The sequence below is a fragment of the Cynocephalus volans genome, chromosome X (assembly GCF_027409185.1).
Source record: "Cynocephalus volans isolate mCynVol1 chromosome X, mCynVol1.pri, whole genome shotgun sequence".
Classification (NCBI taxonomy): Eukaryota; Metazoa; Chordata; class Mammalia; order Dermoptera; family Cynocephalidae; genus Cynocephalus; species Cynocephalus volans.
Genome location: NC_084478.1, coordinates 28150395 through 28162937, shown reverse-complemented (window position 1 = coordinate 28162937; position 12543 = coordinate 28150395). Strand labels below are relative to the sequence as shown.

Here is a 12543-nt window from a genome sequence, read left to right as displayed (position 1 = left end):
ATAATACATGTAACAAAGATGGAGTTTCTGATCTCAGTCTAGTCTCACAGTCTAGTTCACAGACAGCCAAACATGCATGGTACAGTGTTACATGTGCTGTAACAGTGGTAGTTTCTATGCTAAAGAAGTTCGTAGATGACTCTCGGTCAGAAGGATTTCAGGCAAAGCTTTCCAGAAGCAGTGAAGGAGATTGCCAGGCAGATTTGAGAAGCAGAAGGATGTAGTCCATCCCAAGTTGAGGGAGCAGCATGTGCATATAGGTGTTGATGATAGCACGGGAATAGCAGAATGCCTCCAGGTAGGTCATTGGATGTGACTAGTGCTGATGAACACAGACCAGCAAAGGCTTTGTGGCCTGTGCTCAGGATTGTGGGCTCACTCTGGGTATTGTGGAACTGTTAAAAAATATGACGCAGAACAGTGATGAGATTTTCCTTTTTAAAGTGCACTCCCTGGAGCAGTAATTCTCGTCCTTGGAGTCTGCCACAAATTTTGTCATGATCAGTTGTGAGGTTATGTTACCAGTAACAGACTATCAGAACTTATACATTATTTGCCTTTTTAATAAGTCAAAGCGAGTTAAGGTTATCTCTATAATTTTGTTCTCATTCACTTGCATTCCAGTATGGTTTTTTGGTGAGAGAAAGAGACGGAATGGATGGAAGAGAGAAAGAGACGGAAGGATGGAAACACACATAGAGCACCAAAAATTGCATCTAACTCACAGCCTGTCTTACAGATTCCACAATATTAATAGTAAACTTTGCTATTATGTCCAGTTCAGACTTGTGATTATAAGCATGGTGTAATACCATGATTACCCACAAAATGGAAGGGAGGGGTCATCAATCTGGGTGTGTCCCCTCAAGAGCAAGTTGCAAATGTGAATGTTGTCAGTCATTTGAGCCATAAGTGTCTTACGTGGCTTTGAGAAGAACAGAACCATAGCTGCAATTTACTAAGCATTTATGTGCCAAGTACTGTGCTAACACTTTTACCTGCATTGTTTCATTCAGTCCTCAGTGACCTAATATTAGGGACCTTACTTGTAAAGTTTTGCAATATTTCAGGTCATGAATGATGAGGACCTAAACTAGAGCAGTTGTAATGGAATTTGAGCCAAATGGAAGAGAAATTTAGGAGGCAGAATAGACTTGGTGGTTTATTGGACATAAGAAATGAAGGAGAAGGCATTTATCAAGCATGCAGTCCACATGGGGGGTGGAGATGGTCTTCACCGAGATGTGGAATACAAAAGAAGTAGTTTCGAAAGGAGCAGTGGTTGCAAATTTGGACATTATGAACTTGAGATGCTTATGTGATATAATTAAGAGATGTATGTACATTAGGTAATGGGTTATATGGATATAGATCTTAGGAAAGAAGTCTGGGGTAGAGCTTGAAGTTAGGAGTTGTCATTATCTATAGTAGCTAAAGCCATGAGTATGAATGAGATTATCTGAGTAGAGTGGTAAGAGATCCAAGAAGGGAATTCAAAGGAGCACCACCATTTAAAGAGAAAGCTTAGGAGTAGCTGTTCAAGGAGTAGCAGTAGGAGAAGAAGTAGTTCAAAGTGATTTGATTAAAATTATAATAGAGTTCTGTTGTGCCCCTGGGCAGTTTTACAACCTTTTATGCATTTTAAGCACTTTAATCCCTTTCAGAATTTGAAATGGGAGGTCCCTAATTTTTTCACTTTTTATTTCTAATTCTGTTCATTAGCTTAGTCCTATTTTTAGCTGTTAATGATAACTAAAAGTAAGAAACTGTAAATGTCTGTTGGCAGAGGAGTACTTGGAGCAACATCTCCCCAATTTCCAATATCTAGTCAACCACCAGGTCTGTCAGTTCTTTCTCCCAAATCCCTCAATTCCATCCATTTTTCTCTGTCTTTTATATTCCTCCCTGAAGCTGTCATCTTTCACCAGTCTCCAAATTGGAGTCTCAAGGCTTGGCCCCTCCAATCCACTTTCCTCCACACATAGTGAATGTGACCTCTCTGAGGTACAAACTTGACCACATCACTCCCTTGTTTTAAATGCTTGATTGCCTCCAGAATAAGTCCACATTTGCTAATATGGCTTGCAGTGGCTTTCCTGGTCTAGTCCCTTCTCCTCTCTCACTTTATCTGCTGCCACATTCTCCTTGACAATAAATTTATGCTGCGCCACATTGTATTCCTGCCAGTTCCTTAATTGTGACATGTTCTCTTGCACCTTAGAGCTTTCCTCCAAATGCACTCTATTCTATCTACCTGAAACGCTCTGTTTCCCCCTTCCCTTCTCTAATCCAACTCCTGCTTATCCTTCAGGTCTCACTTTCCTCTTAAGTAGTCACTTCTAAGCCACCCCACTCACTTTAGGTCAGGTGTCTCTATATGATCCTCTAGCTATACCTTGTATTTGTTCATCCCATCAGAGAACTTCTTATTTGCTTTGTAATTGATTCTTTCTCTCTCTCTCTCTCTCTCTGGACTGAAAGTTTCATGAAGCCAAAGTTCATTTCTCTCTTGTTCACTAACTACTTAGTGCTTAGCAGAATGCCTGGCCTTTAATGGATATTCAATAAATATATTTGAATGAAAAATTAAACAAGTGGTAGATGGAAGGAGACCGTGTTCACCAAGTCTTCCTATCAGAAATTCACTGACCATGGCTGGCCTGTGGCTCACTTGGGAGAGTGCGGTGCTGATAACACCAAGGCCGCAGGTTCATATCCCTATATAGGGATGGCCAGTTAGCTCACTTCAGAGAGCATGGTGCTGACAACACCAAGTCAAGGGTTAAGATCCCCTTACCGGTCATCTTTTTAAAAAAAAAAGAAAAAAAGAAAGAAATTCACTGACCATCTTGTAAAGACCCTCCATGCAGAGGACCCAGGCTCCAGCCATGGCTACAACATAGGGTTTTTATACAAGGAAAAATAAAGTTAATTAATTAAGCCTGTTAAAAAAAGATGGCTTTTATAAATGATAATTACATTATCATTTTGAAGAATGTAAAACCATTACATGGATCTATATTCCATGCATAGGAAAGCGTTTGGATTGATAGGCAGTGTTAAAAGTAATTGTTTCTATAAGAGTGGGATTATGGGTGTTCTTCATGTTCTTTTGCTTCTATTTTCTGATTTTTCTGTAATGTCCATGAGTTGCTTTTGAAGTAGAAAAATAAAGTGAAAAGAACTCTGTAATTGCGTGTGTGTGGGGGGGGTGCATTTAGAGTCCTCCAATTAAATTCCTATTATTGGACATTTATGTTCTGCTTTTCAGTATTACCAGCAGCACAAAAAGAGTCGTAAGTAGCTGAACATTACTTAGAAATGAACCTACAAAAATGTAGGAAACTTAGAAAATCTGAGGGAAAAAGGAGCCAGAGTGCTTAAAGATGCATAGAATGTGATAAATTGATCCTTTGCAATGCACTGAAATTACTGTTATTCAGGGGGAGAAAACAGAGACTAGGGTTTTGGTTTTTTCCCCAAATTATTAACCAAATTGCCTTGAGCCCAAAGGGCTGCTACCAGGAAAAAATAGTGTCATAGAAGCTGAGGAAGAATGCTCAACACTATCAAGTGCCATAGAAAAAGAAGCAAAAAGAAGCAACAAAAAAAAAAAGGTTTTTGCTTGTTTTATTCTTCCCATTACAGGACCTTGTGTCAAAGATGCTTCATGTAGACCCGCATCAGAGACTGACTGCTGCTCTTGTGCTCAGACATCCTTGGATCGTCCACTGGGACCAACTGCCCCAATACCAACTAAACAGACAGGATGCGCCACATCTAGTAAAGGTGAGTGGCCTCTTCAGTCACTGTTTTCCGCTGTCCTCCAGGAGAGACAGGGCCAGCTGAGACTCTTGAGAAGTCTTCACCGTGCCCCTAGCACCTTTCCCTTTCAGCCTATGTCCAGTTCTGGTGTGGGGTTCTCTTACAGTGGGTGACTTAGAAAAGAAAAAGTCAACATGTTCTCACTTATAACTGGGTGCTAAGAAAAAAGGAAAGAGAGAAAAAAAAGACCACAACAATTCATTGAACTTGCAGAAGGAGAGAACAAAACCTAAGGTTATGAGGGAGGGACGGGGTTTGAGGAGGGGCAGGTCGGGTAAAGGTCATAAAGAAAAATCATGATTTGTAATAATGAATATGCTAATAATGATTAAAAAAAGAAAATAAAAAATAAATACTAGAGCCATTAAAAAAAAAAAGCTATCCAATATTATCTTATATGTACTCACTGTGTTTTAAATTAATAATCACTGTTGGACCAGATCTGTATTGTGATAATATTCATAGTTTTAGCTCTTTCTTGTGTGTGTGTGTGTGTGTGTGTGTGTGTGTGTTATCATTTACTTACATTAAGTGGGATTACTGGATTAAAGGGTATGAAAATTTAAAGTAAAATTAAAAAAAAAAAGTCAAGGCATGCCAAAATATCAGTAATAAAACTAGTTTAAGAGTGACTTCTGGATTTCTGCCAGTCTACATAGGTGAGTATTCACTATCAATAAGGACAGATAAGCTTATGGATTTCCTAACTTAAAGAGCATGTCTTATTTAAAAAAAAGGGTGGGGGGTGCTGCCGAGACCAAGATGGCCGCAAAACTCACCGCCTTCCTCAAGAAAGTGTGGGCCACAGAGCTGGTGCTGGTCATGTCCTTCACCATAGGGACCCTCACAGTAATTCTGCCCCTACACCAAGCATGCCATCATAATTAAACAGGTCATGCCCTACAACTACCCAGTGCCCCTCCAAGATGATGGAAACATGCCCAATGTACCCAGCCCAATGTACCCTCAGGATGCCCAGGGCCCCAGCTTGGAGTGGCTAAAGAAACTGTGAGCACCTCCATTGACAGGGAAGAGGCCCCCTCCTCTGTGGCCCCCAATAAAAATGTGAAAACCTCCCCTCCCCACCCCAAAAAAGCATGCCTTGCTGCCTCTCATATTAAAGGATTGCAAAGAAAAAATTTGAATATCCTTGAGAAAAGTGAGGACTGCTTATTATGAACCCATCCCTGTCCTCTCTCATACATAATTTCAATTCCCCACATTGACCAGTTTGAATTAAATCAGAGGGTTTGACCAGTGTGGTTATTTTCATTATGAACCTAATAAAATCTATATATATTTGCATATGAAAAATTATCTGGAAAAAACTTTCATTTCATATTTGTGTACATGTGACTACCCATTGTCATTTTTGTTGTTACCTTTCTTTCCTTTTTTCAGGGTGCCATGGCAGCTACATATTCTGCTTTAAACCGTAATCAGTCACCAGTTTTGGAACCAGTAGGCCGCTCTACTCTTGCTCAGCGGAGAGGTATTAAAAAAATCACCTCAACAGCCCTGTGAAGTGACCTCAGTGAGATATTTGGTACCGTGGTGTAAGCTGATAGCACAAGTTCTGGCGACAGGTAGCACATACCTGAGAGACACCTGCAAGCACACACTGTCCCAGCTGGTACCCATAATGCTGCTGCTCCTGCTGCTGCTCCTGCTTTCGTCTCTTCTCGCTTTAAATGATTGTTAGCAAGTTAGATTTTCATGGAGCTTCGGTTGAAATGAAAATGGAAACATGATGAAAATATATTCACTGAATCAACAAGAAAAATAATGAACATATAAATACCACCTAAAAATACACTGAATAAAGTACTCTACACCATATAGCATTATTTTTATAGGAAATATTTCATGTCCTTTAAATATTCTTTGTTAGTTATAGGGATGGACAATTTATGTTAAGCACTTAGCTTAAACAATCCGTTTATATTAGCACTGTATCCCTTGTGCCATCCAACATTTTGTATGTTTTTGTAAACAGTTCATATACAGTACATTTCCGTACTGCTTTCTTTAATGTATACATGCCTTGTTTAACTTGGAACCTATTATTATTAATCAATTGACTATTAAATCTGGTTGAATAGTTCACCTGGATTAACAGTATTGTTGGACAGCCCTAAAAATGGCCAGATTGTGGAACAGCTTTTGAATGTAATACTTTCAAAATGTACATATCTTTCCCCATGTCTGTTTCACTGGTTTGTTCGTTTGTTTCTTAAAGTCAGGTGCTCTGTCAGGCTAACCTAGAGAGCTATTGTGGTAGAGAAAGTTACATATATGTGGCATGAAATCAAGAGTACACCTATGAAGTTAGTCCATATACTTTGCAACTCCTTAGGGTTCTTTTTTTCTTAATTAAGGGAGTAGTCCTTGCACTTTTAATCTTACATAGTATCCATACTTAGTATTTGGCATATCATTTGGGATTTTGCCAGTATACGTCAAAGGCCTTTAAGAGTCATGGTAAAGAGATTGGTGAAGGAAAATTTAGCAGCAGGTAATTGAATAGATATTCTATATAAAACACTAATTTGAATGTAATGAAGGCCACAGGCCTCTATGGGAAATTGGATTTAAACTTTCTTTTTCTAGGGAATAAAACATTCTTAGTCAAACAATATCTGTTCTAACCTGAAATCATAGCTAAGGTAGGCTAAGTCAATGTTCAGCATTGACTTTTCTGAATCCCTCCTGATGATCTATAGCCATATAGTGCTTCCTCTGACTTCAGAAATGATCAGTTTGTAATGGCCACTGGGTCTGCTTAGATTGCAGTATTCATTATCTACATCTAATTTGATAGTTTCCACAGTTTTTTTTTTTTTTTAAGGTGACCAGTAAGGGGATCTCAACCCTGGGCTTGGTGTTGTCAGCACCACACTCAGCCAGTGAGCCAACCAGCCATCCCTATATAGGATCTGAACCCGTGGCCTTGGTGTTATCAGCACCACACTCTCCCAAGTGAGCCACGGGCCGGCCCAGTTTCCACAGTTTGATGAAAGAAACTTCTGTACCCATTATTGTATCTTTGCCAAGTTACCTAGACTACGTCAGTATGTAGTGTAAAAGACATATGAGCAAGGAAAAAGTGACTTAATTTACCTCGTGAAGAATGTGCCCAAACAGATCTTTCTTAGTCATGTACTAAGCCATTTGCATAAGAAATTTTTTTTCCTGACAGAAGCTTTAAATCATCCTCTAAGAATACAAAGTCAAGAGAGTGGTTCATCTCAGTGTCTTGAAAGCCACTTGTCATTCCTTAATTTCTCCTCTATGCAATTACAGAGAAAGGGGAAATCTATAACATTCCTTTTGCTCAAGTGACACAAAATGATTATTGCATAGAAATCAAATGTAAGTTTATCTTCTAAGTGAAAAATGTATAGGAGGAGGGATATCAGAAGATCTAGATAAATTTTTTTAAAGTTCTTGAGTATATGGATGCCAACAATTAAAAGCTGCTTTCCATTGCCTGGAAAGAAAGCTTTTTCTTTTCTCTATTCAGTGTTTCAAACCATGGTCATACCAAATTCTTGACACTTTTAAAATGTTAATGTAACTGAGCAGAAAAAAGATATATTTCAGAGTTTTGACACTGATGCTACTCCATAATTGCTTAGATGTATTGTCCCTCATAGTCTTTCAGAACTATCCTTATAAATTATCTGGTCCAATTTACTCATGTAAAGAACCTGAGACCCAAATCAAAGACTAGAATTCTTAACTTCTCCTCATTTCAGGGTTTTTTGTTGTTTTTTTTTTTTCTACATAACAACATGCTGCCTTTCCTCCTTTCCTTCATATTATTACCTGACCAGTAGCTGAGTTCAAAAACTACATATTTCTTGGGGCAGTTCTCTACTGGTATATGATGTCAAGTTTATTTCTATCAAAAATAATCGCCTTCTTTGCCTAGTCAAGCTGCCAGTTTTACTGGAGAAAAGCAAGTTACGTGTTCACAAAACTGAAGGTTTTCAGCCTAAAAAGCAGTTTATGAGCACAATTTCTTTCATCTGTAGTTCTGGTATCCCCATTGCTTTTGACTTCCAGTGGACAAACTCAACCAACAATGTGTTTTTGATGTAGTGCTTGTGCTGGGTTAACCTTCCATTAATTTCTCAAAGTCCAATATTTCCAGGCCTCTGTAGTTGTGGTATTGAGACCCCAGAAGGCTTCTTGCCTTCACCAGTTAGTGCTACTGGTTACTGGGGATTCTTCCATGAGGTGTCAGTCCAGTCTGAAAGATATTTCACTGTGAAAGAAGGAACTAAACTATCAGGCCTCTTTTGCAAACTTCCTCTTAGTTTATAATCCAAAATAATATCCAAAATGATAGATTGTATTTAACATTGCCAAGCACATACTGGAAAGTACGAATTACACTACAATGTATTTTGTATCTTCCCTTTCAAGTGATGATGATAAATTACGGTAAGTTTTTTGTCCTTTTTTATCTGTTTTTTATAAATCATTTCAGCCTCTTCCGGTTTATAGAGATGTCTTCTTTTTAAGTACAGTAGACTCTCGACTTTAACAGATTTGATATGGATGCATTTATTCACAAGAAACCCCAAAAGTCCAAAAATATAATAATTTTGACAAGACACAAAGTGGACGTGCTGTGAGGCTGGTGTGTGGGAAAAGTCACTTGTGAGTGTCTGGAGAGAGGGTGTGGTGTGTGTGTGATAGAGTTTCCACATTTCATATGCGGTGCGCTCCAAAGAGCGGGTTTGGGTTAACCATTTCCCGTCTATTTTTAAGAAGTGGCTGTTGTTGGAGATAGGGAGACATCATGGGAGGTGGAGCTGTCCAGTTAGCTGTGCCCTGACCCCTTAGCCCAGGAAAGATTTGAACAGAGGGTGGGTGGGTGGGCGCAAAGTCTTCAAAAGAAGGCAAAGTATGTTTGGTAGGAAAGGGACTAGGGTAGGCCCAGCCTGGGATGGTAGTTAACAGAAAAGCATTCAAGATTTGGGAGCTATGGTACAGATGTGCTTAATCACCATGGAGGCCAACAATACACATCTCAACATGGCTTGATATTCTCTACTTCCTGGCCTTTATAAATGACCTAAGTTTGTTCAGCTTGCTTTACTATATTTTATAGAGAAAATTCTATCTTATGATGGTATTGAGCATTTGAGTTTTATGAAGATAATAGGACAGATAGCTCAGGAATGTAAAGGGTCAGAAAAGGCCTATTTTCTGTGATTAACAAATACAATAAATTCTATGGCTGACTTTGGTGCTTAAACCAGGAGATTCCAATGTAGTCCTAGACCTCTGTCCCTCTGAAAGGCTCAACACATTTAACTAAACTGGATATATACTTTGAGCATTATCTCACAGATAAGTTGACTTAACTCAGTATTTTTATTTCAATTAATGAAAATAGTCCTCTTTTCAACCCCAGGTTGCTTACATGTTGCTAGTCTCCCCAAGTGACCATTGGTGGAGACCAATTAATGAAGGAATGAAATTCACTTTCTTGGGACTGTGGTATTCTACAGAGCCACACTTAACCACTTTTTCCAGTGAAGAATCTACAGAATGATAATACCCAAATATGGATGACCAAGAAGAATTTGTATCTACAGTGTGCTTTTTGTATTTTTGACACTGCTGTATTCTGTGTGGTTGAGTGACTTGTAACTGGTTCTAATGTGACTGGGTGTTCTCAAAGAATTCTAGTAACTAAGTCAACTTAATTTTCTTAAGCCTGGTATTATATCAGTCTCACATTTACCACTTTGATTCCAGTCTTTTAACTGTTCATAACAGGGCATACCGAGGGTTGGAATGCGAGCCTACTTCCTACCTCTTAAGGCACTTTCCTCATTATTTTGCCATTAAACCTTGAACTGCATGATAAGCTGTTTAAATGTCCCTTACTTCTCCCAGAGCAACTAGCAAAGTATATGATATTTTGAATACAGACTTAGCGGAAAGGAAAATTTAGAGATTTAAGTTCAGAGGTGCAAACCTCAAGAAAACCTCTTTAGAGCATACCATATGAGTACAGTGTATGTAAACGTACATGAGATGAGAGTCGCTATAATAGTCCTCTCTAAGTAGATTAGTTCAATATCTAATGGAAGTGAACATCTTTACTCCTATTATCACTGTAGTACTAAGTGAACTATATACTGAGTTTTTCAAAGAAGTATTTAATACAAAGCAAGGGCATAAGGATAAAGATTTTGGGTTGTGTTTCTATTAAGTGTAGTTTACCATCTAAAGCTTTGTTTTTTAATTAAAAAAAAAAAAAAGCTTCATGGTATTCCCATTCCTTAGCATCCTTAATGATTATGGATGATGAGTTTTTAACTTTTAAAATTGTATACATGTATTAGTTTATCTTAACTCTTGCCCTAAACAAAAGGGAAAGCATACACCTAAGGGATGTAATTATTTTGCATTTTTGGCCATGGGTGGGAGTGGGGTGGCTAGCTACTTAAACGGTTTTTAAAAAAAAGAAATCACAAATATTTTTTTACTATTGTATATGATCTTACTTTATACTAGTTTCTCTCTAGTGAGGCATGCCAGAAGCCCAAGGTACCATATCATGAGTTCTTATGTATTGTACCTTTTATTGATGGTTAAATTACATCAGATGCTTGGCACTGCTGCCATAATTATGAAATGCTTGTAAAGATCAAATATCACTGAATACTTTAAATTGTTTTACTTAAGAGTCTAATGTGGGAAGTTTTAAATTCATACTATTAATGTGTAATCAAAGTTCTTTCAGATGTATCCATTAATAATCCTGGAACAATATTGCTTGTATCCCTGTCATAGAACAGGTTTTGTAATCTTTAAAAGAAATGAAAATTTATATAATAAAGTTTCAAATAAATGCATGTATGTCCCTTATATCAGATTATTTCAATTACATGATGACTAATCCTTTGTCATATCAAATTATTCTATCCAAAGTATATTTATAAAATTGGATTGCTACAACTTAAAACAGGAATGTTTGAGTTAATAATTAGTGCAAAATAATTTTTCTGTGCATAGTCTCAGTTCCCTCAAAGCGTTTGTCAAATCTGATTCACATAAATCATCAGTCTTACCCAGTACCAAACTTGATTAATGATTCAAAGGATATGGGGTGATCACCAGGCACAGATGAAACATTCTTTTCTTGGAGAAGTCCAAAACTACCAGACTCAGCTCCATAACTGCCCTTTTCCTCCCTCCTTACAGTGCATTTTGGACTCAGGATCAAAGGACAATTGTCCTTCTGAGCATTGTATGTGGAGACCTTCTTCAAACAAAGGGTGCTATTTGGTTTTGCAACATCTTTTTATACTTCATTAATTACACAATTAAAATGACAACCCCCATTCTTCAGCCTGCCATGCCTCATAAATCCATAACTTCCAGGTTTTGCAATAACCTATCTATAAGGTCAAGTATATCTTGCTAAAAGCATTTTAAAGGTAAGGACTTTCCATTTTCTTTCTGCTAATAAACATCACTAGCACATCTGAAAGGAAATTTGACTGAGGTCATTGATTCCTGGTAGAGAGGGAATGGGTTATTTAGGCTTGAAGTTAGCCCTTTCTTTCCCAGTTGATGTTTTTTAGTAGTCTTACATTATGAAATACCACAGACTGGGTGGCTTAAACAAGAAAAATTTATTTGCTCACAGTTCTGGACGCTGGGAGTCCAAGAACAAGGTGCCTGCACGGTTGGGTTCTTCTGCGGCCTCTCTTTGGCTTGCAGATGGCCACCCTCTTGCTGCTGCTTCACATGCATGTGCACCCTTGATGCTCCACTCTTAATAAGGGCACCAGTCATATTGCATTAGGGCCTCACCCTAACAGCCTCCTTTTAATGCAATCACTTCTTTAAAGGTCTTTCTCCAAATACTGTTACATTCTGAGGTACTAGGGGTTGGAAGAAACCATACAACTATGCAAACTGATACCACTTCAAGTTTATGTTTTCTAATCTCAGTTAAGCCCTCAGTACCATTTGTCAATTCTTTCATTTTTCATTAGTCAGATCCATTCTTCCATTTCTTTTTTTTAACAGCTTTATTGAGATATAATTTACATGCCATAAAGTTGACCCATTTAAAGTGTACAATGTCTTTTAGAATATTTACCAAGTTGTGCAGTCATTATCTAATTTTAGAACATTCTCACCATCTCCCCCAAAAAACATACCCTAGTCCAAGCCACCATTGTCTTTTGCTTGAACTATTACAGTAGCCTGTGCGGTCTGTTTCCACCTTTGCCCTCTACAGTTTATTCTTAATATGGAAGCCAAAATGATTTGTTTAAAAGCTACTAGGGATTAGAACAAGTGATCTGATCTCCTTGCCTCTCTGATCTCACCTCCCCAAACTCTTCCCCTGGCTTGCTGCATTCTGGCCACACTGGCCTTCTTGCTATTTCTTCAATATGCCAAGCATGCTCCCACTCAGGGCCTTAGCCCTTGCTGCTCTCTCTACCTAGTACACATTTCCTCCAGATGTACACATGACTCACTTCCTTCCAAGTGATTCTGATCATCAGTCAGATGTGGGAACCATTCTATTGTAGGGAAATGAAGGCTAAAGTTTTTTTCTCCTTTGAGGTTTTATACTGGGTAATTGACAGAGACTTTTGATTTTTAAATATTTGGACTTTCAGACACCTGGAATCTGATTAATTATCATATACTAGGCACAATTGCTAAACACTG

General features: G+C 38.2%; 1 protein-coding gene and 1 pseudogene across 4 annotated transcripts in view; both read left to right on the top strand.

The window, feature by feature from the left end:
- The window catches only part of RPS6KA3 (ribosomal protein S6 kinase A3), a 115287-nt gene extending 104655 nt beyond the window's left edge, over positions 1-10632 (top strand). For 3 of the 4 annotated variants that reach the window (XM_063083050.1, XM_063083051.1, XM_063083049.1), the window contains 2 exons: positions 3649-3789; positions 5227-6027. In XM_063083050.1, coding sequence (XP_062939120.1) covers positions 3649-3789; positions 5227-5349 — 264 coding nt within the window. In that variant the 3' untranslated portion in view covers positions 5350-6027. Of the gene's footprint in view, positions 1-3648; positions 3790-5226; positions 6028-9253 lie in introns of those variants that run through there. The other variant, XM_063083048.1, reaches the window with a different exon arrangement.
- On the top strand, positions 4588-4837 carry LOC134366702 (NADH dehydrogenase [ubiquinone] 1 alpha subcomplex subunit 3-like; annotated as a pseudogene).
- Positions 10633-12543: the final 1911 nt, after the last annotated feature.